Genomic DNA, 23,566 nt, shown 5'->3' with positions numbered 1-23,566 from the left:
AGTTTCCACAGTATGCTGACTTTATTCTTATATTTGGGAAAAAGCCCAGAATGCCTTTATAGTTTGTAGTTACTCTACCCAATCCTTAAACATTTAGGGAATTTCAGAGTGAAAAAGAACCCTAGGAATAACCTCATCAAGGTATTTTCTCTATTACTTTTTTTGTTATTCAGTGCTTTTCCATCCAACCTTCTTCCTCTTGAATAAATTCCTTCTACCATCTCCCACAATTGATTATCCTGTTGCATCTCTTTGAACGTTAATTGTTGTATGTTCTAATGCAGAGTTGACAAACCATAGCCCATGGGACAAATCCAGATTATGCCAGTTTTTGTAAATAAAGTTTTATTGGAACACAGCCACGTTCATTCATTTACATATTGTCTATGGCTTCTTTCACAGTATAATAGCAGAGTTGAATAGTTGTGATAGAGGCTATATAGTCTGCAAAACCTAAAATATTTATTATCTGGCCCTTTACAGAAAACAGTTGCTGATCCCTGTTTTAGTGGATAAAATGAGCTGGTAATATTGGACATTATTTACAAGGTCTTCAGGGACAACCTCAAGTTCTTCCTTGATAAAGCATTCTTTAACCATAATAACTGCCATCAAGCTCCTTCTCAAACCACATCAGTTAAAATCTTAATCATTTAATTAACTCTTCATTATATAAGGCTGTGTATTGCTGTTGGGAGACAATTGTCCATGAATCTCATGTTTCTACATGTCTAGGCATGAATAATCAATTGCTCCAGAACTATCTTTTCAGGAATATTTATATAAGCATGGAAACAGTGATTCACTGTGGAGCAAATTTATTTATCTGAGAATAGTAAAGATAGAAGTATTCCCTCCTCAGAGAGATTTGCTTATATTCCAGGGTAATAAAAATAGTTTCTTTCTGCACAGCAGAAGATGGCAGGGTTGCTTGCAGCCCCATATAAGATCAGGGTTACTTTCATAGTCTCAGGGTTTTTGTGCTGTAATGCCCATCCACTGCATGTATAGGCAGCACCCAGTCCTTGTTGTGTTGTCTTGTTGGAACTGGGGCTCCAGGAACCTGCACCAAAATGTTTCTGATGCTATATCAATAAGCTGTCTAAATACATTTGGGCTCATTTTCTGCTTATTGGCCTAATCTATGGAATTGTGCAAACCAACCCAACCACTGCTACTAGGCTGCTGCTCAGGAACTAATGGACCACTTGATAGTTGCTTGCTGCAGGTATAAATGCATTTGTTTTGTTTCCTAAAGTGCACTGAGAAACTCCTTTAGGGAAGGGACCAATCTTCTGTTTCCTTTGGATCCTCCAGCAAGCCCAACATCCAGTAGGCATTCAGTAATGTTTTGTTGCTCAAGGATACATCCTTTCCTGAAATTCTCTTCTTAATGGTGCACAAAGACTTGGAACTACTTTCTAAATTGCCATGGCTTCCCTCTGTGCATGTGCCCGTGTTATCCGAGACTCTGGGATCTAAAGCTATCTTGGCCTTGTTAAGATTCAGAGTCAATTTCCACCTCAACAGTGTCCATACAGAAAACAGGCTTATAGCATTTCAGCCTTGTGGCTAGAGGTAATTGGCCACACACTTAGCTCCCCAGGTTAGGGGCAGAGTTGGCAAGGCAGGGGGAGCTTTCCCTTCTGCTTGCTTGCTTCAGATAGCCAGCAGTGCCCACAATGAAACCAATGCATTTTGTGGACATTTTTTCTCCTAGGTTGGCCAGATTCCACAAATAAAAATAGAGGACGCCCAGTTAAATTTGAATTCCAGATAAATATTGAATGCTTTTTTAGTATAAATATGTCCCAAATATTTAATGGGCTATATTTACACTAAGTTTTGTTGTTGTCGTTGTTTATCTAAAATTTAAATTTAACTAGGTGTCCTTTATTTTACCAAGGAAGCTTATTCTCTGCCCTCTTTCCTCTAAAGCCCATTCCTCAACTGTGCCTCATCCTCCGATCTGGCCACTTCTCTAAACTCTCTCCTGTGATCATGGGTTTTTTGTTTGTTTGTTTGTTTGTTGGTTGGTTGGTTGGTTGTTTTGAGACGGAGCCTCGCCCTATCACCCAGGCTGGAGTACAGTGGCACGATCTCGGCTCACAGCAACCTCTGCCTCCAAGGTTCAAGTGATTCTCCTGCCTTAGCCTCCATGTCCAGCTAATTTTTGTATTTTTAGTAGAGACGGGATTTCACCATGTTGGCCAGGCTGGTCTTGAACTCCTGACCTCAGGTTATCTGCCTGCTTCGGCTTCCCAAAGGGCTGAGATTACAGGTGTGAGCCATCGCGCCTGTCTATGATCATGGGTTTTTTATTCTTTTTTTCAATAGAGCACCTTTCCTGGTTGGTGAAGGTGCAGAGCTGGATGTTTAGGAAATACAGCCTTTCAGGAGAACTTCCTTGAGTTTTGCTGATTGGCCTAGATTTTGTCACTGTTTGCAGGACCATGAGGTGGGTGGTGAGCTCACCTTGGAATGGCCTGGAAGCATTTCAATGTTTTGGGGTGATTGCTTTTCTGTTTGTGTTTTATTTTTTAAATCGGTAATTCCCAGAGTTGTTTGCAAAGTCAGATCTAAAAATCAAGAAATGTCCACCTCCTGTGTACTCATGGAAGTTGATTTGGAATCAAGGAAGAGGCAGAGGGAATGGAAGATTCAGTTACTTCCTAAATGGGTGGTAATCAAAGCCCCCAACTTTGATACTTAATATATACTTTTCCCATTGGCCCCCTTGCAGAGAGTGCACAGAGTCTATCTTGTCTACCTCTAGGCTAATAAGGAACTAGTTCAGGGATTTCCTTCTCCCTCACCCTGTAGGCAAGGCTTACGTGGGGCTTAGCTCTGAGCTGCCAGAGAGAGGTCTGATAATTCACACTCCCCTTGGAGGGCCCTGAAATGGTGGCCCCCTGCTCAGGCGGCCAGGGGAGATTTGCAGGATGAATAAATGCCTCCCCAGGGATTTGCTAGGTAACTCCCTGTCAAGGCTGGGGGCAGAGATTTAAATATGAATTACCATCCCAACCAGGCAGGGATTTATAGAATGAGCCCCTTTTGTACTCACAGGAAGATTTACACAGCCACCTCATCAGCACCAAGCTGTGGGGACCGTGACTGTGTGACACTCAGCAGTGAGACTGCACCACATTGGCCTCACAGCCAGCTCCAGTCCGTCTGTCATGCTGATGAGGTCCTGTGTCTGGATCTGCCAGGACAACCTCCTCTTGCTCCTCTGTCCCCTCTGCTTTTCCCTCCTATGTCCAAATGACAGAAGTCTAGTGTTCCCTCTAGCACTGGTTGACAGGGACCTCCTACCTAATACTACTCTACTATCTTCTCTGGACTCTATTTAAGATTTTCTTGCTTCTCCATCAGAATGTAACTGTGGCCATTTCCAGTCACTTTCCTGCCTTCCTCTCTCTTGCAGAAGCACCAGCTCTCTTCTTCAGGTGACTTTACCTGCTTCTTTGTTCCTTGTGGCCACTTGTCTCACCAGACGCCTGGCTCTAAATTTAAGAACCTAAAGTTCAGCCAAACACCCCCAGCAGAATCTCTCAAGGGAGACTATTAAAAATCAGAATGCTGGCCTCCACTCAGACCTCCTGAGTCAGAATCTCCAGTTCTGGGGCTTAGAAATCAAGTTTTCCAAGTAATTCTCAAGCACACTGACATTTGGGAACCAAAACCCTGGATCCCAGGGTTGGAGTTGGGCTGGATTTCTCTTCCCCTGGTTAGTTTCGGGAGGGCCACTTTCTCCCTTCTTTCAGGCAAATCTCTCTCTCCAGCACTCAGTAACCATGGTGCAGGTCTTTGAGTGTATTTTGCGGAAAGAGGTGCATATCTAAGACACTACTGGGGTGCAGAATGGTCCCAAGAAAGGACTTGGCCTGAATAGTGTGTTGCCTCATGAATATTCATGCTGGCCATGCGGTCAGTTTTGATCACTCAGATCAATTCAGGGCATTTGCTATAAGCCTTTGTGAGAGCAGGAAAGAGGTCTTGGGAGTAAGGAGGCAGGGAAGAAGATTGAGGTTAAAGTGAATTGACAGGCAATAGGATTAGAACTCTGCTCAATCCTGATCTTGCCAGTAACTAACAGTGGCCTGAAATTAAAGAATTAAACCATGAAGGCTGCCTTGACAACTGATCTGATAGGCCCAGAAGTAAATTTCAGGGGCAGCGTTGTCAGGCAGAGGCAGGGGAGAGCAAAGATAAGGGACACTGGGGTGCTTGGAGCGGGAGGGAAGCCCTGTCTCTTTCTTTACAATCCAGTGAGAGGCTTTGGTGTCTCATCTCAGGGCAGCACCGTATGCTGGAATAGTTCCGGGGGCAAGTTAGTTGCCAGGGCTTCAATTCACCTCTGGTAGCACTTTCTTCTTTACATTCAATTATGACTTTAAAATGGAGGCAGAAAAGAACAGGGGAGGAAGATAATGAAGCATAAGTCAAATGTGGCAGCTGGCAACTTCCTGATAATTGCACTTTCCCTCTTAGCATTTCATTTCTATTCCTTCATGCTGCACAGTAGCCTGTGGAAGGAAAAGGAACCTGCCACAGAAACAACTCCAAAGGGTCGAAGGAAACAATATCAAATGCAATTTAATGACATTTTCTATGAGAGGGCAGAGATGAAGTAGCAGTTTGAGTTTGTTCAAGTTATTGTCTTTAACATTATAAGACAGCATAGAAAATTATATATACATTAATTCAGGGCAAGTAAAATGCTTCTCAATTTCCTTTCTCTTTCTTATCTCAATACCCTAAAAAAAAAAACGACTGAAAAAGGTTGAGCAGTATTTATAGTATAGTAGCCAAGGTGAAATACTTTCAGAAAATATTGGAAAAGACAAATTCTAACCCAGGTAGTTCATGTGATGACCTGATTTGGGGGGAAATTAATGTTTATCTACACTAGATCTCTTGGATTTCTTTTCAGTGAAGTTTTTCTTCAGCTGGCTATTTTCCGAGTGAACACAATGGGGAACTCACCAATTCCTGAAGAAAATCTTATGAACAAAAAAATCTGAAATTTAACAATCTGACTAGGAGACGCCACTCATGATGCTATTTGCAGCTGAACCTCAATCAAAGTCTAACTCTTTGGGGTCCCACCCATGATCCCTTCCCCTTTCCCTTAGAAATGCATCCAAGTAGAAACTTCAGCAACCCTCACTTCTTCCATCCCTTCCACTGAAACCACTGGGATCAGAGTAACTGATGCACTATTGACCTTGAAGATTCTGCCTGCTTCAATGGACTTAGCTGGAAGTTTCCAGTGACTCTTGTCCTAGTGGAAACTGTGCCCCAGATTTAGAAAGAGTATTGGTCTGGGTAGGCTATGGATTGTGAACAGGGTCCTTACTGGGTTGCAAAAAACTGAGGTAGCCAAGTAGGAAAGTAAGGCCCCGGGCCCTGTTCTTCATGTGACATTCCTTGGCTCATTATGTTTTCTGTCCCTCAGCTTCATGCTTTACGGGGGTCCCACTTTTGTGATAATGCATCTTATGTGGTGTTTGACACCACTGCTTGCTGTGTCTCTTGAATGGTAGATATTTCCAATTTCTAATTTCGAAGTAAAACATTTCCTTAGGTTTTGGCCAGCATGTAAGAAAGAGGTAGGGAGGGTGACCTGTAAGAACAAGTAACAGGAAATTTGAGCTTTATAGAGCTGGTTTTGCTTTTTGGATTGGGATAGCCAATAGGCTGAGTTTGCAGAGCCCAATTTTTCCATGAAAGCCACCAAATAGAACTTTCCACACTCATAGCAATAGGGAAGTGTCCGGGGGGAAAGCAGAGGGTGCTCTTTGGCAGAAAATGCTCTTGAAGCTGCTTAAGCCTCAGACTCTCTTCTCCAGAAGAGTTCGTGTTTCCCCAACAATTTGCTGTTCCGCTGGCTTGGCTGTCATTTATGCCCTTGTCAGTATGGCCTTCCAGGGCCTTGCTTCTCCTTCCAAAGTCCCCTCTCCCACCCTGCTGTGCTCATCAGTAATGTCTAGGCAGTGGTATTAAGTCAACCCTCTGTATCCACATGTTCCACACTGTGGATTCCACCAACTGTGAATCAAAAATATTCAGGAAAAAAAAAAGAAATAATACAACAATAAGAAATAATGCAGTATAAAAACTATTGACATAGCATTTACATTGTATTAGGTATTATAAGTACTCTAGAGATGATTTAAAGTATATGGGAGGATTGTGTAGGTTATATGCAAATACTACGCCGTTTTATATAAGGGACTTGAGCATCTTCAGATTTTGGTGTCCACGAGATTCCTGGAACCAATCCCCCAAGGATACTGAGGGATGATTGTACTGTTAAGTGCTTAACAACTGGCTTTCTAGGGAGAAAAATCCCTGTCTAGTAGCATTTGCTAATTTCCATGGTGTGAATACTTCCACCATGGCTAATTTCAAGCAATCACCATGACGTCACTAAATGTGGAGCTGGAAGATGCAGTGCAGCACATTATTATATAGTATGTTCATCATACAGATGTGATAGATATAAATAACCCCAGGAGCATAGAGAATAAAAAGAGTAGTGAAATAATTAGGAAGTGATGAGTTTTAAGTACTTTTGATCTTTGCTTTAAATATAATTTATTTAATTGTAAATGTATATCATTTTTAATACTGACTGTACTTAATTAACAATCAGCTTGCAAAATTCCTGAAAGATTAACAACCAGAATACAAGCAGCTCTAGTACTCCACTAGGTCTTGGGTTGAAAAAAGAGGGAGAAAAAGGGGAGCTAAAAGGCCATATTGAGTATGAAAGCACTAAAAGGCCTCTATGCCATTCACACTTCATGACTCGGTCCTTCTGAGCCTTGGGTCCATGTGTTCATAGAAATGACATGGTTGCTGTTGGTCAGAAGCCATACGTGCCCGGCCCCAGGCCCAGCTCTGCCATTTGCTAGCTGGGTGATCTTAAGCAAGTTGGCTAAATTCTCTTAGCTTACGTTTCCCACCCATAACATGAGTACAATAAAGAGCACCCGCTTGCTAAGGTTGTTATGGGGATTACATGATCTACTATATTCAAAGTACGCAGCCTACTGGATCATATAGAAAAGCCTCAATAAGTGGTAGCCATGAGTACTATTATGATTACTATGCTGATCTATTCCTAAAATGTCCAGAGTAGCCACAGCTAGTGATGGGGTTTACCAGGTACAGATTCATGCAGATACCAATTGTTAAAGACAATCTTCGTGTGGCCTGACCTCCATTTCGGCGTCAACCATGTATGTAGGCTCAGCCTCAAGGGGAGGAATGCTCCTCTCTCCACACCTTCTGAAAAAAACCTCTGGCAGATGCCTGAAGTTCAGATACTGGTAACTCATTTTTCACTGTTAAGTGTGCTGTCTCTCTAGGCCTTCTTTTAAAAGGCAATTACTCCTTAGAGAGTGAGTCATTATCTCTAGCACCTTGGTGTGAATGAGGCAACCAGATCCCAGCATTCTGTGCAGGGACTCCTGGGACTCTAAGGTGAGAAACCTGGGTGTGGGCAAAGGGATTCAGAAAGGGCCTGGCGCACTGAAGCCTCCATATGCAGCCCACCCACTTCCTGGGCCCCCTGCTTCCAGGTGGACTAGTGCTTTTTTTTTTTCTAAAGAGATAGGGTCTCACTCTGTTGCCCAGGCTGGAGTTACAAGTGGTGCAATCACAGCTCACTGTGACCTCAACCTCCTGGGCTCAAGCCATCCCCCTGCCTTGGCCTCCAGAGTAGTTAAGACTATAGGCTTGTGTCACCATGCCCAGCTGATTTTTTTTTTTTTTTTTGTAGAAATGAAGTCTCGCTATATTGCCCAGGCTGGTCTCAAACTCCTGAGCTCAAGCAATCCTCCTTCCTTGGCCTCCCAAAGTCCTGGGATTATGGACGTGAGCCACCATCCCTGGCCTAGTTCTTAAAGCAGAGATGCTTCTAAAAGCAAATCTACTCCAGTCTTTCTCTCCCGGCTCCCTCAACTATCCCAGGACAAAGACTCAGTTGATTCTCAGGTCCTCAGTCCACTGGTAAGCTGGCAAGACTGCTGAATATTTCGGATCAGTCTTACTTCAAGAACACCAAGTTTGCAGTCAGTTGATCTGGGTTTTGGTTGTGATCTAACCACTTGATGTGTGACCTTGAAAAGATCACTTCATGTCTTAGAACCTCTATTCTGTTAGTATGTTGAGGATACTAATGAGGATTAACCTGAGACTCAAATCAAAGAGCCCTTCAGGAACTGTGAAGCTCAAATACAAACTGCTGGTACCATTTCCTATTCCCAATTCTTGGTTGTTAGTTTGCTCCTTCTTCTCCAGTTCTTCACATATGGATATGGAGAGGCCTTTTGGGGAGCACCACAGATGGAAGATAATAATACATTTCCCATGCTTTGTCCTAAAGCTTTCTAGGAACCAAAATATAAGCTCCCATCTGGGATCACTTATTCATAATACAGTCTTGTGTGCAGTGAAAATAACCTGAAGTCATTCCCAGTGTGGCTCAGGTAACTTGGCACAACCAGAAGGCAAAGGTGATGTCTGCAGGAGCCCTAAGGCCCTGTGAATGTTAGTTATATTCTTAGTGAGGTTTTGTTTGTTGATCTGGAGCACCTGTGATGCTACACAAATGCTTTCAAAGTGGTTGAGTCTCAAAAACCAGGAGAGGACCTGTGGCTTCTAAAGGCATAAGACTTACAGCCAAGGGGGTCTTAGGTTCTGGGAAGGGGATTGGGGATGCAGTGAGGAGGAAGACAGCCAGTCTTTCCACGCACAGACGGACCAGCCTCAGGTGTTCTTGGGCATCTGTGTGATTGGAGGAGGGTGGTTGGTGCCCTGGCAGGGCATCTGAGAGCTCAAAGAATGCACAGGCCCCAATCCTTTCTTGCGACTGCAGCATCTGACGTGTGCCTCCATCTGTGGCAATGTTTTTTGCCCCTCTCAGGGCTCTGATGGAATGTAGTCTCAGCCCCAGGGGCCCAGCGATTACTGTGTGACCAGAGCAGCCTCTGTTATTAAATCTTGTATCGACTGGCACCTCCCTTCTGGTGCGTGGGGGTGTAAGTTGTCAGCAAAAGTGGCTGGAGAATTAACCCTGTTGTTGGGGGAAGGGTGTTGTGTTTCAGGATCAGTTATTTTTGGTGGAGAAAAAATTGCAGATGGCCAGCCAGGGCAACCTGCCTGAGACTAAGTAGTCACTTGGACGCCTGCCAGGACCCAGCCGAGGGGGTGAGGTGCAGGAACAGGGCACGGAGAGTAATGGCTGGTTGGCCAAAGGCCCATTTGGCTGTCATGGGAATGTGCTGGGGATGGGGTGCCTGACTTCTGCAGTGTCTGGAGAGCAGCCAGAGGGGGGAACAAATGCGATAAAAAGGAGCTAGAAGAGGTCCTGCTGGGAAGGCTTACAGGTGTCCAACTTAGAACAGAAAAGACAAAGTTGACTAAACATGCTGACTTTCTTCAAATACACGAGAGACTTCTACAAGAAGATGTTGATGAATTGTTCTGACAACCAAATAAGAGAAAGCAGCCTGCGCAGAGGAAATATGGATTTCTGTCACTGTGTCATTCACACTGCAACAGGTGCTGAATACATACTTGAGCCGTGGTCACGTCTACGTGCTGAATGGGACGGTAGGAGCATTTTAGAAAGTGAGGAAAGGGAAGAGAGCCTCCCAGGTTTGTAAGTGATGACCAGCCCGCCAGGTCAGAGATCCTGGGTGCCACCCTCTGAGTTCTTTGCATTTGATGATGAGTCCTGGTTCTGCTTTTTGCATGATATGAAAGGACTGCACCCTAGGGAGGAACGATGGATTTTATAACTTGATAATAAAACTCTCTGAGGAGGGAGTGCCCTCTCAGAGATGGGAGATTAATTTTATCTTCTCTTTTTCCTGTTGCTTTTCATCCCCAACCCCCATCTTGCCTATTCTTTTCTACTACTTGCTCAACAGAGGGCAAAGGGGTTTTTAAGAAAGCACCAAAAATCTGAGGACTTTGATTCCAGAGCAGGAGAAGACGGCACAGCCTGGGAACAAGGTGACAAGAGCCCGTCACAGGAAGGTGGGCCTCTGACTACTCTCCTGAGCCCCAGCATCAACCTGAGCACTCAGCACACAATGACACCTCTAGCCCAGTCCCCAGCCCTGCGGTGGAGACACGATCTCCTCATGCCCGGCTAGCTCAGCTTTGACCTTGAGGTTCCTGGGAAGGTGTCAGAGTCATGTCTGGATGGTCTGAAATGTGATCCATCTCTGAGCTGGGCCCCTTCCCCAACCTGCCGACTGCACACGTTCAGATTTAGCTTGCTCTGAAATAGACTGAAAAGAGAAACAAGAAATGATTCTCACACTAAGCCTCCTTTCAACCCCAACAGTCTGCTTGATGGTGTTTTGATCCTTTCAAAACCAGCGAAGAAAGGACTTGGAGGTGACAGGAAAAAACTATTCTGATTAAATCTTACAAACATTCTATAAAACAACACCAACAAGGCAGGACAAACATCACACCAAGATCTTAAATTACAGGATGTTTACATAATATAATGCCCATGGCAGACAAAAACTAAATCCCACAAAGTACCTGAGACAAAAAAATAATAATAATTAAAAAAAGAAAGAAAGAAAGAAAGAAAGGAGAAGAATAAAAAGGAGTCTGGAGTCCTGGCATTGGGAGGTCCCAGGCATTTCCTAGGGAGGCTGTGTGGGGAGCATCCGTGGCTCCTGGCCTCACATTTCAGCTTGTGAAGGGAGGACCTCTGTCGCGGTGATGGCAATCCCAATGGCAAGGCTGCCGTTGTCAGAGAAGAGCTGTGCCAGCGAGGTGTTGAGGACGAGGCAGTCCCCGTCGGTAATCACCGAGTCCACGCACTCAAGAACAGACCGGGGCGTGGCCTCCCACTTGAGGCGCCGATGGTTTCTGTTGAGCTCCAGGCGATAGGTGAAGCAGTCGGCCTGGGTGGGGGTCCCAATCAGCATCATGGTGGCAAAGAACTGGGGGTGCCCTTCATGCCTCTCCTGTTTCCTCAGCACCAACAGAAAGTGGTGGCCAAGGCAGGAGTGCATGATGATCCAATCAGCCGGCGCGGGGAGGTGCATGTCCGTGGCCAGGAAGACGATCTCAGCTCCCTGGAGGATGTCAACCCTATGGATCTGCCGCAGGTGGGGCACCACCACCTCCAGGTGGCCTTCCCACTGGCAGGAGAACAAGGGACACATGCACAGGCAGGGCGTCACCGGGGTGGCATGCAGCCCCGCCTCCTGGTGGTGAAGGTGGTGGGGGTGGGCGTGGTGGCGGAGGTGGTGGTGGTGGCGGTGGTGGCAGTGGTGGTGGGAGAGATGGTGAGGGTGGAAGCTGCCTTGCTCTGGAGCGCTCTGAGTGACGGCGCGCCGACTGGACACATACTGTAAGGAAAGAGAAGAACGTCAGTGCGGGGATGAGGCCCATCTCTCCCAGGCCGCCACTCCCCTGATGTTCAAAGTGTTAAAAAGCAGATCCTCCAGTGCAGGCTGAGAAAGGTTCATTTCTTAACAAAAAACAAACAAACAAACAAACAAACCCACAAAGGACAGAGTGGGCGCCTTGGGGTGGGGGGTGTTGAGATTCTGAAAAGTCAGTCCAAGAAAATGCAGTATTTATGCCTTTGTGGTTCTTTAATAAGATACACAAGCAAATAGGCAATTTCCTCGTCAAGTAACATGCAGTAGGATGGTCATCAATCACAAAGAACAAAGACAGCTGGTTTTTTTTGTGTGGTTTTTTTTTGTTTTTTTTTTTTTTTTGCTTTTTTGATATTGTTGATAATTTTGTGCAGGCAATGGAGGTCAATAGATTTTTTTTTCTATTTTGTCATAGTTATTAATTTTAGAACAAAATTTACATAATGCCCATTTGTCCTTCCAGTGTAGTCAGGGATTGTCCTGTCTTGGGTGCCCTTCTCCTGCGTCCTAAGGCATCTGGTGGGATGCAGAGCTGATCGTGTGCAGTGGGACTACAGTCCCTAAGGAGAGAGTCCCCGCTGTAACTCCTGAGACTTTGCCGCACTAGGCACACATCTACCCTATTTCTAGCTCTCTGCCCCAGGGCAGCTTCCCAGAGCCTCATCACCAGGCAGCCTCCACCTGGAGCATCTCCCCATCATCTGTTCCTCATGGTGGTGTGCCCAGAAGTGCCCCCCAAAACACCAACAGCTGTGAGAACGCCTTCTGATCAGGTGTCTGTGAACATTTATTGAGCATCTGCTGTGGCCAGGCCCTTGCAGGGATACAGCTGTGAGCACAATAGATACTGTGTCTCTTGGTGTGGGTGGCACAGACATTACTACACTTATAATTAATTACAGTTTTGACAAAGGTCCTCCATGTGTCATGAAGACTGTGATTCATATTTTTCAGTTGAAGAAACAGGCTTCAGTAATAACGTGATGGAGCCTGCAAAACTGGTAAGTGAAAGACTGGGATTCATCTTCACGCCCCCTGACCCTGAACACAGGAGCACACCCCCATCCAGTGATGCCTGCCTTCAGCTCCCTCCTCCGTTTCCTGAGTCCTTCTTTTCCGTAATTAGCCTGCATGGTCTAGGTCACACAGGGGAGGTGGCAGCTCTGCAGTGCGCTCCAGGCATGAGTCGCTCACCTTGCAGCCGTTTCCTAGGCTGTCCTCAGGTAGGGAGTGTCCCTTCTGCCCTAGCTCTCCAAATGCTTTCTGGACTTCAGATGCCTTTGGGCACTTGCCTCCTCACCCTGCTTCTGTTCATTCCCAAAGTACAGAGGGCAGGGGTGAAGGTCACCAGCCACTGTTGCTGCCAGAGTTTCTGTCTCCCCTGACTTCCTGTGGCTAATAGTGAGCCAGCTAGCTTCCTTTCTTTAGGGCATTCAGGACACACATACACATACATACATGCACAGTCATGCACGCAATACACATGCATGCATACACACACACGCTCATGACACATACATGTGCACACATGGTGCACTGGGATTGTCACCCGAGTGATGGAGGTGACCTGGAGGAGGTGGGGGCCAGATCAGCTCTCCTCTCCAGTTGTTAGTTCCATCTGCTGGTTTCCGCATTCTTCCCCCAGAAGTGTGATCTACAGGGGCTCTTCCAGTAGCGCCTGTCCTGCCCCTGGATGGTAGCTGCTGGGCAGTCTGCTGTCCTCCATCCTGCAACCCCACCTGGTTCCCCTTCCCCAAGGTGAACAGTGTGTCTTCAGCTATGAAGGAACAAGCTGTGTTCCAAAATCCTGCTAGTGATGAGTCTGACTTATCCCTCAGTGTTAAGTATGGGGAAGGAAACTAACTAGTATATAGCATCTACTAAGTGTCAGCTGCTATGGAAAGGAGGTATTTTTAAAATAATTATTTCATTTAATTTTTCACAGAAAAGATCAATTTCCTTATTAAAAAATAAAAATCTGGCTTTGTCCCCACCTGCCTGCTGGTGGCATGGACCATTTAGTGATCGGGTCAGGGGGGTTTCTCCCCTCTCCTAGGATCATGCAGGAAGCCCAGGGCCCACACCTTCCATCAGCCAGGGTCAGGACCGTCCCATGGACCTTCCCACTGTCTGCAGGGCCAGTAGGCAGGCAACTTCTTCTCCTATACTCAAGAGGACCCAGTCTTGGGCTCTCATGAAAAACCCAAATGGTGTCCCTCTTCCAGTCTCTGAGAAGGCCCCTCTCTACCAGTCTTTACAACAATCAGGAGAGAAACATTTTATGTTTGTCTTATAAATGAAGAAACAGAGACACAGAGAGATTGAGTCACTTGCCCAAGTCACACAGCTCCTAAGGGCTGCAGCTGGGAATGGGGCCCAGATCAGTTAATGGTGACAGATCGTAGACTAGGAAGATCACAGGCTGGAGGTCGAAAGACTCTAATCTGTTTCACTGTTTACGTGTTCAGTCAGTTCTCTCATTGGCAAAATATTTATCTCAAGGGCATGTTAGGAGATCAAATGAGAGAATGCCTGTAAAATGGCGTTACAAACTTTATCAAGTGTTACCTCGAGAGGGCATTTCCATTTAGATGTGGTTTTGCGTGAAGACTTGGCAGCCTTCCACTGCAGTCTGTGCCTGCCTGTCTCCATTCTGATCAACTCATTTTCACACACGAGCAGCAATCTGGGCTGAGCGCAGGCCACCATAAAACCTGGAGAACCCAGCCTCACACTTGGCCTGGGGCCGCCAGTCCCAGTGCTGACCTGTGAGGACAGATAGAATGTCCTGAAATCCCCATTTAGAAATGACCTCTGGGCTTTCCCCTATTCTTTCCAGTTTCTCCATATTCTTCCCCAGATCCATTTTCCATCTTCTCTGTGCTGACCTGTACAGCTAATGTCAGAGATGGGAGGTCAAAGTAGTAGGGAGGGAGTGAGAAGAAATACCTGGCTCTTCCTCTCTCCAATCTCTGCCAGTGCCTTCCATTGGTGAAACCCAAGCAGAAACCTACCAGCAAAGGGAGTCCAGCAGGTGCACTCAGCAAAGATGGCTCCCTTTGAAAGTGGTGCTAGGTCAGGCAGATGGGTGAAGATGGGTGAATGGAGATATTTGCACCTGCATGCAAATATCTCCATTCCTCCTATGTGATGCTGCTGATTTGAACAGGCTGGGGCTCCTGGGCTAAGTTTTGATGGGGCTTATGGCAGGGGGAGAGAGAAAGATGCCCGTAGTTCATTAAGCCATTCAGCATACACGTACACACCATCCATCATGTGCAAGGGGCTGAGAATACTGAACAGAATAAGCTCCTTGTTCCTATCCTGCCTCACTAACTCACTATGATTGTGTGAAAGCAATGCAAAAATGCAGGGTACACCAGGGGCTCTGAGAGCACCAAGTAGGGGAGGTAGCTATTCTAGCCAGTGTGAGGTGACATTTAAACTAATTGAAGCGTGAAGAAGGGTGAATTCTCTAGCAGAACAGGCAAAGGGCCTGCCGACAGGGAAAAGAGCAGGTTTGAAGGAGCTGGGTATGAAAGAACATGGATGTTCAAGAAGTGACAAGAAGTTCCAAGTGGCTGATAGGGAATCTGGTGGAGATGGAGAGGAGATGTTGGGTCATATTACCCAGGCCTTGTAAGCCAAGCTGAGGCTCTGAGATGGCACCCAGTGCACGGTGGATATTAGCAGGAATATCCAAGAGACCCAGCTATGTGCTTTAGGGAGCTACTGTGGGTAGCACAATGCCCCCTACGCCCAGCAGCACAGCCTGCTCTAAGCTGGTGCTCAGAATGGGGCCAGCAGCAAGACCCAACCCTTGTCCAAACAGCAGACCCCAGCAACGGTCATTCCCCCTAGACTCTCTCGATGCTTCCTTGTGGCTTCATCTTCCACTAGCCTTTTCGTTTTTTAATTGCTGCCATGTTACAAAGCAGCCAAGGGTATAATCCAAAGAGCCTGAAGTGAATAACTATGCAAATAGAGTGGGACGTGATACACTCATTGAGACCTGTGTACTTGCTGTGCCCTGGGATGGTGCTCAGAATAAACGCAACCTTAATTTTTTATTTCTTCCTGCTCCATCTTCTGATGCAAAATATATTTCATTTAAATGATCCTTGGGTGAGTGAGGTCACAGGGCTGCTGGCAGGGAGAAGGGATTCTTTTAATTGGCAAAACGCTAATCGTTTCAGAAAATGAATTCCAATCTTCCCATCTAATACAGTGGATGTGTGAGTAATTACTTTCCTTCACTAAACTGTTAATGCAACATTAGTGATTACACTGATTAAACCCAATGAACTCTTACAGACTGATAAACCCCTCAGTCAGTCAGTGGATGCCTTCCTTCCATTGGCTATGTTTAACTTCCCATTTGGAAGAGAGATCTTGAATTAACCTTTAGAATAATGCGCAAAATTGGGTTTAGCAATGTTAAGCTTTATAGGCTGGGGATAATACTTTCTCTAAGCATTAGTGAGACCATTTCCACTGAGGGTATAATTGAATTTAAAAACACATTCCTTAATTTGATCAGCCACACTCCCATGGTTGGTAATGGCCCTCCAAATCCTGGCTTCTGAAGGGGAAACCTGCCTCTGGAAATACCACATGACCCTTTCTCTGGCCTCTGCTCCCTGTGGTCACCAAGCTCACTTAGAGGATTGCTTTTCCTTTCCACTTACTTCCAGGAACATTGCCATGCATTTTAGCTGAAAGAGGATTTTGTACCCAATTTTACATGGCAGGCACTTGCTTCGAGTTTGCTCATGCCCTCATTTGTGAATATTAATTAACTGAAGTTTTTAGTCCTAGGTGAAGTGGGGAAGGCAGCAATGCTATCGATGCATTTCACACAAAGGGAGAATGAGCAGGTTGGGGTGGAGGGTAGGGTAACATTTCTGGGCAGGCATCAGAGTACTTTACATGAGGTAAAGTCTAGGTCTGAGCCAAGTTGGGAGTCAGGTCTGCTAGGAAGGGAGAAGAACTGACCGCTCCAGGACTGTGCCCTGCACACAAAACTCAGAAGGACTCTAGATGCTTCCAAACAGGTAAGAAATAAGCCAAGAGAGAAAACAACAGTAAGGCTTTTACCACCTGGGATAGGAACATCTTAATTAGAAAATGTATCTTATGCTCCTTCTCCTCCATATCAGATTCAGCTCTTGCTACGTAGATGGATGAGATCTTCATGTGGACAGTATGAGCATGTCTGCAATTTCCTTTAAAATACTTTAGTACACAGAATGTGATATAAATCTATCTATGTATCTATCATCTATTTATCTATCTATCTATCTATATTTTGAGACAGAGTCTCACTCTGTCACCCAGGCTGGAATGCAGCGATGTGATCTCGGCTCACTGCAACCTCCACCTCCTAGGTTCAAGTGATTCTCCTGTCTCAGTTTCCTGAGTAGCTGGGACTACAGGCGCCTGCTACCATACCTGGCTAATTTTTGTATTTTTAGTAGGGATGGGGTTTCACCATGTTGGCCGGGCTGCTCTTGAAGTCCTGACTTCAAGTGATCTGCCCGCCTCAACTTCACAAAATGTTGGGATTACAGGCATAAGCCACCACACCCGGCCTAAACATATGTATTTTTAAACTATACTCTAGGGCCTGTCAATTCCTGAATCAGGAATTCAAACATCAAGGTAATCACCTAACATTGTATTGGAAAAGTCTGTACCTGAGATAATGACTACAATGGCCTCAATTAGTACCCATATTTCAGATTCACGTCAGATGCTGCTAGTTAGCACTTCCACAGATGTTTTGGTTGGTGAAATTAGTAGTTTGTTAATCAGCATAATAGATGCTAGAAATGGGCTCTAGTTGAGGAAATGAGTGGTTTTCGAGCTGTAAAGATTAGTTAAAATAGTGCAGAGAGATTTCTCACTTTATGAATGGGTCTTGAAAGCTGGTTCCCTAAATATCCTTGTGTCCAGCTGCTAAGTCAGGACTTCTGGTGCTCTGATGCCACTTCTTAACTGTATTGGAATCTTGCCTCTGAAATACCACTGCATACAAATTTTCTTTACTGGTGATCAAAATTATGCAACTTGAGCGTGGAGAGATTGGTTAGTACACACAGAAGCCTTGAGTCTTGACCTATCTATGCCATTGTTTAGCTAGAAAAGAGGCTAATAGGCTGTGACTTTGAAAAGATGACAACTTTGTGAACAAAACTGTTTAAAACCAAGACCTATGGGTGCAAAATAATGAAAAGGGTCCATATAGATGTCTTCGTAGACACCGGTCCTATGATCTCAAAAGCCTCCTGACCAAGCCAGTCTTCTTATAAACACATTTGCCAGCCACATGGGAAGGAATAGGTGGATGACACTGAAAAAAAAATACATCTCAGAGATCCCAGGACCCTTTAGTTTCCAGATCCTTATCCTTGGCTGACAAGCGTTAGCTGATTTATCCATGAATATTTTCCTGCTTGCTGAGTGCCTTCAGGACAGGGACTAATTGTTCGTGTGTCCTTACTGCTAGTACAGTGCCCAACATGCAATGTATGCTTGCCATATACTCATAGCACAGATCGATGCATATTGGAAGTAACAGCTTCCAATATGAAGATCACACTGGTTCTGTCCTTTATACCATTCAGGTGTGCCAGCCACTGTCCCACCTGGCATTGTCTGAGACAATCAGCTGCCGTAAGACAGGAATGCTGCCTCCCTATCTGACTTGTGAAGTAGTTAAGCAGCAGTTAAGATCTGTCTGCACAATTCACTACTTATTTCAACTTGCGTTGAAAAAAAATCACTCGTTATGGCCAGGTGCAGAGGCTCATGTCTGTAGTCCTAGCACTTTGGGAGGCTGAGATGGGCGGATCACTTGAGCCCAGGAATTTGAGATCAGCCTGAGCAACATGACCTCGTCTCTACAAAAAATACAAAAATTAGCCAGGCAGCTGTGGTCCCAGCTACTCAGAGACTGAGGTGGGCGGATCAGGTTAGCCCAGAAGGTTGAGGCTGCAGTGAGCTGAGATCATGCCACTGCACTCCAGCCTGAGCATGGAGTGAGACCCTGTCTCAAAGAAAAAAAAAAAGAAAAAAAGAAAATCACTAATTGGTAGCCTTTTCTCCTCAACTAGGTTGGAAGTCATTGAGGGCAGAGGTTGTGTTAAGTTTGCCCAGTGTTTAGTGCAGTGATGGACTTGCTGTGTCTGACATGTAGTAGACTCTCAATAAATGTTGGGTTAGTGCAAAAGTAATTGTGGTCTTTGCCATTATTTTTAATATATGCTGCTTGAATGAATGAATGAACGAATGAGTCATAAACAGATCCCTGTTTTGGACCATATCAATGGAAAGGCTGTTTGTCTTTAGTCAGAGGCTCTGTCCTCTACCCTTCCATCTCAGGTGCTATAGAAATATGGTGTGTGTGTGTGTGGCCAAGTGTCCATGGCTGTGAGCTCCTCAGGAAGGTGCCCTGGCAGCTTCTCACCCAGAACCCAACAGTGATGGAACACAGTAGCCGCATTTGACCCTGACCAAGAGGAGGGTACTGACACGTGCCCAGCTGCCAATGTGAGAAGTATGATAAAAGCTTTGAAGAAGAAATTTCTCCTGCCAGAGAGGTACTTGCTTTGCTTTTGCTTTTTACTGAGATTACTTGATGCTTCAGGCATTCTCTTTTTCAGTAATGAATTGCTTCTCCCAATTTGGGAAGGACAGTCTGCTGGGTTAACTCAGCAAATCAATCTGGCCACCACCCAGATTGCTCTAGGCCAATGTTCCCCTCCTGCACCTTGGCAGGACCCCTGAGCTAAAAAGGCTGGATGCCTTCTCACTTCCTTATCCGTTTTCTGTTAACAATCACCAGGAGGTAACTTTAACCCAATCAAAGATTACCATAGCTCCTCCAGCTGTCCCTACCCATGAGATGAGGAGCTAAAGGGTTGTACCCACACAGAACCCCAGAGCCCACCCTCTAGACCACATTCTGCATAAGTGGGATGCTGGAATTCCCTACCCAGTGTCTCTAAGTCAGCTTCCTGCAGCCCATGCTCTTTCTGGGATCCATCTTCTGGAAGGCAGACCATTAGATGTGAGGTATGGCCAATGGGTGACTATTTCAAGGGTAGGGGTATAAGCAGAGCTTGAATGTGTGGGTTCGGGTGTTCGCGTGCCTTTGTAAGAGACTCATCAAAGCCCAGGATGAAGCTGGGTTAGGAAGAAAGTGAGACAGGTTGCTACCTGGGAGCTGCCACCATGCGACTCATTATGAAGGTATAAATTTTTTTTTTTTTTTTTTTTTTGAGATGGAGTTTCACTCTCATCCCCCAGGCTGGAGTGCAATGGCGTAATCTTGGCTCATTGCAACCTTCGCCTCCTGGGTTCATGCAATTCTCCTGCCTCAGCCTCCCAAGTAGCTGGGATTACAGACAGGTGCTATCATGCCCTGCTAAGTTTTGTATTTTTAGTAGAGACAGGATTTCACCATGTTGGCCAGGCTGGTCTCGAACTACTGGCCTCAAGTGATCTGCCAGCCTTGGCCTCCCAAAGTGCTATGATTATAGGCACGAGCCACCGTGTCTGGCCATGAAGGTATAATTATTAAGGTAGGAGGACAGAATGTATTTTGAGAGTCTCATACCTTGTTTTTTTCTTTTTGAGTATTTATATAGACAGTATGTGGACCACCATGTGTACTTTTGCCTCCTGTCTTGCAAATCTTGGAGGCAGACTTGTAGTCAAACCACATATAGGAATGCTGCCCTGTCTCTATTCTTTGGCTCTGCTTTTCATCTGCGGGGTTTTGAGTGTGCTAATGAGTCTAATCAATCTTGTAGATGAAAGACTTTTTCTTCAAGGCAACTTTTTGTGTAGTTAGACTTTCATATCCGTAATTGGCAAGTGAAACCTGGGGCCTGAGTGAACAGTTTAAAGATTAACCTTTTTAATTACCCAAAGCCACATTAACTATGAGCCTTTCTTTAGGATGACTTTAGAACCACAGCAGTGACTGGACACCATGTCCAGAGATTGTCCCGCCACCTTGGATAACCTCAGATTGTGAGCAACAGTGTTGTTCACATTGTTGTGGCTGGAGTCAGTGCCATAACCTTTGAGAGGAGGCAGGTTGCTGGAAATGGTTACACATGCAAATGCAAACTGCAGAAGCAGATGTGTTAGGAGGTTACAAATGGGCAGAGGTGTGTCCTGGGTGGCCTGAGACAATCTGATGCCTCCAGGCCACATGCCATCCTTGTTTCTCTGAGTTCTTCAAAAACGTCATGACCAGGAACTCCACAGTACTCTCTGCCTCCTCTGTTCTCTATCCCCAGATTAAGTTGTGTTCATCCTTCAGGGGTTCCTTATTCTAACTAGGACAGGTCTGTATGTTGCATGCTCCCTTATAACATGCAACAAACTTATTCAACATCTAGTCTTCCTGCTAGACCACAACAAAGGCTCCAGGTGGGTGAGTACTGTATTTCTTCCCCACTGTATCCGAAGTGTCAGCACAGTGATTGGAACATGGTAGGTACCCAGGAAGTATGTGGGGAGAGGATGAATAAATGACTCCTCCCCATTGACCTGTTACCCTAACACAAATCAACCACTTCTCTTCATCTGACAGCAGTCACCCTCATTGCCTCTCTGGGCTACACAATAGCCTTCTAACTAGTTATGATAGGTTAGAAGACTGCCCCCAAAAGATGTGTTCACATCCTAATCCCCAGAACCTGTGAATGTGATCTTACTTGCGAAAATTGTCTTTGTAGATTTAACTAAGTTAAAGACCTTGAGATGAGATCATTCTGTATTGTCCAGCTGGGCCCTAAATCCAAGGACAGTGTTCTTAGAAAAGACATATGAGGAGAAGACACGGATGCAGAGGAGAAGGCCATGTGAAGATGGAGGTAGAGATTGGAGTGATGTGGCTGCAAGCCAAGGAACACCTGGACCCACTGGAACTGGAAGAAGCAAGGAGGAATTCTTCCCTAGCACCTTCAGAAGCTGTGTGGCTCTCCTGATACTTTTTTTTTTTTTTTTGTGATGGAGTCTTACTCTGTCACCCAGGCTGGAGTACAGTGGTGTGATCTTGGCTCACTGCAACCTCCACCTCCTGGGTTCAAGTGATTCTCCTGCCTCAGCCTCCTGAGTAGCTGGGACTACAGGCACTGTAGACTGGGAATGGCCTCACTATCAGGAAACACTGAGTCTACACACACATGGATGTAGCCTATAGGTCCTTCCCAGGATGATTATCAACTCCATACTCATGTGCTAATACCAGAGATACAAAGGACGTTGTATAGTGCTTAGTCCAGAGCAAGAAGGCATAAGTGGTAGATGTTATTATCATTATCATCATCATCATTATTGCACAGTGATGTGATTTGGCTGTGTCCCCACCCACATCTCATCTTGAATTGTAGCTCCCATAATCCCCATGTATTGTGGGAGGGACCTGGTGGGAGGTAACTGAATCATGGGGACGGGTTTTTCCTGTGCTATTCTTTTGATAGCGAATAAGTCTTATGAGAGCTGATGGTTTTATAAAGCGCAGTTCCCCTCCACACACTCTCTTGCCTGCCAACATGTAAGACGTGCCTTTGCTCCTCCTTCACTTCTGCCTTGATTGTGAGGCCTCCCCAGTCATGTGAAACTGAGTCCATTAAGCCTCTTTTTCTTTATAAATTACCCAGTCTCAGGTGTGTCTTTATTAGCAGCGAGAGAATGAACTAATACACACATCTAGCTGACTGAGGTGTAAGCTAAGGAAATGCACTCTCCATAATTTCTAGGATCATGTATGAATAAGATTAAATCATAAAAACACTAATGACCTTCCACGTCTCCCTTAAGGCCTTCTAGCAATTCTCACTAGGACCTTTTTTTTTTTTTAAATCTTGCCAAGTAAGTTTCTAAGATTAGTCATTATATTTCATTTTATCTCTCCTTTTTAAAAAAAACTTATTTTGATCTTTCCATAGATAACCAGTAGTTGTTTAGAATGAGAGCTCATCTTTAAAAATCTTCCTTTTAAATATAGCTAATTTATTTATTCCAAACATGACTCAAACCAATAAGCCTTTCATGGAGAGATCCAGAGGTAATTTTTCCATTGAAAACACTATGGTATTCCCAGAGTAGGTACAGAAGATGTGAGCCCCATGATCCAAGAAGCTCACTCCCAGAGATACACAAAGAAACCCAGAGACCCTTGTTGCCACAAGCATTTAAGGATGATGTTTATGTGAACAGCATCTCAGTCACCCACATTCCTCATGGCACCATGTGTGATGCCTCCAGTCACAGACCTGCTAATCTGTGACACCAGGTAGGTGATACTCGTATGAGAGTTTCCCAGCACTCTGCAGGCAACAGAGGTTGAGATAACAAATGCCTCCGTATAGACTGGGGCCTGTTTATTAAGACAAACTCCTCTGACAGCTTGGCATGGTCACATAAAGAGTATACTGCTTGTAAATTTGTGTCTTGAGTTACTAGCCTGTCAGGGCTAGCTGCCTGGTACAAGCTGACACTTTGCGCCCCTTCATCTCTGACCCAGGAGTCTCGTGTCTTCTACCAGCATCCATGAAACTGTGGCAGGTCACCTTTTGAGCTTGTAAGTAGCGGGGTAAGATCTGAGCCTCTTCATAGTTATAATCAATACCTGACAGATATGAGCATTATGTGATCAGAAAACCTGCACACAAATGTTTACAGCAGCACTAATTCATAATAGCCAAAATCTAAAAATCACCTAAATGTTCTTCTAATGAGTAAATTGTGATATATCTACATAATGGAATATCATGCAACTATAAAAAAAGAATGAGCTACTGCTATACCCAACAACATGGATAGATCTCAAAAACATGTTGAATTTTTTAAAAAGCTAGACACAGAAGAGTACATATTTAAGAATTTTGTTTGAAGTTCAAAAACATATAAAATTGATCTATAGTGACAGAGGCTTGAACAGTGGTTTTGTGTGTGGACATATTGACTTGGTGGGACCCGAGGGAGCCCCTGAGGGCTGGAAATATAACTTGTGGTCTGGATGGGTGGTGGCTCTATGGATATGTGATTTTATATATATATGTGTGTGTAAAAATTCATTGAGGACTACACTTGAGATCTGTGTACTTCAC

The 23,566-nt window shown here is 45.1% G+C and overlaps 1 protein-coding gene across 1 annotated transcript in view; it reads right to left on the bottom strand.

Moving 5' to 3' along the window:
- Nucleotides 1-364: 364 nt before the first annotated feature.
- SIAH3 (siah E3 ubiquitin protein ligase family member 3) overlaps nt 365-23,566 on the bottom strand; it is a 78,928-nt gene continuing 55,726 nt past the window's right edge. The window contains exon 2 of the mRNA XM_522672.9: nt 365-11,399. Coding sequence (XP_522672.3) covers nt 10,725-11,399 — 675 coding nt within the window. The 3' untranslated portion in view covers nt 365-10,724. The remainder of the gene's footprint in view (nt 11,400-23,566) is intronic.

This window comes from Pan troglodytes, chromosome 14 (genome assembly GCF_028858775.2).
Source record: "Pan troglodytes isolate AG18354 chromosome 14, NHGRI_mPanTro3-v2.0_pri, whole genome shotgun sequence".
Lineage (NCBI taxonomy): Eukaryota > Metazoa > Chordata > Mammalia > Primates > Hominidae > Pan > Pan troglodytes.
Note: the sequence above shows the minus strand (reverse complement) of the source record. Positions and strands in the feature narration are given on the sequence as shown.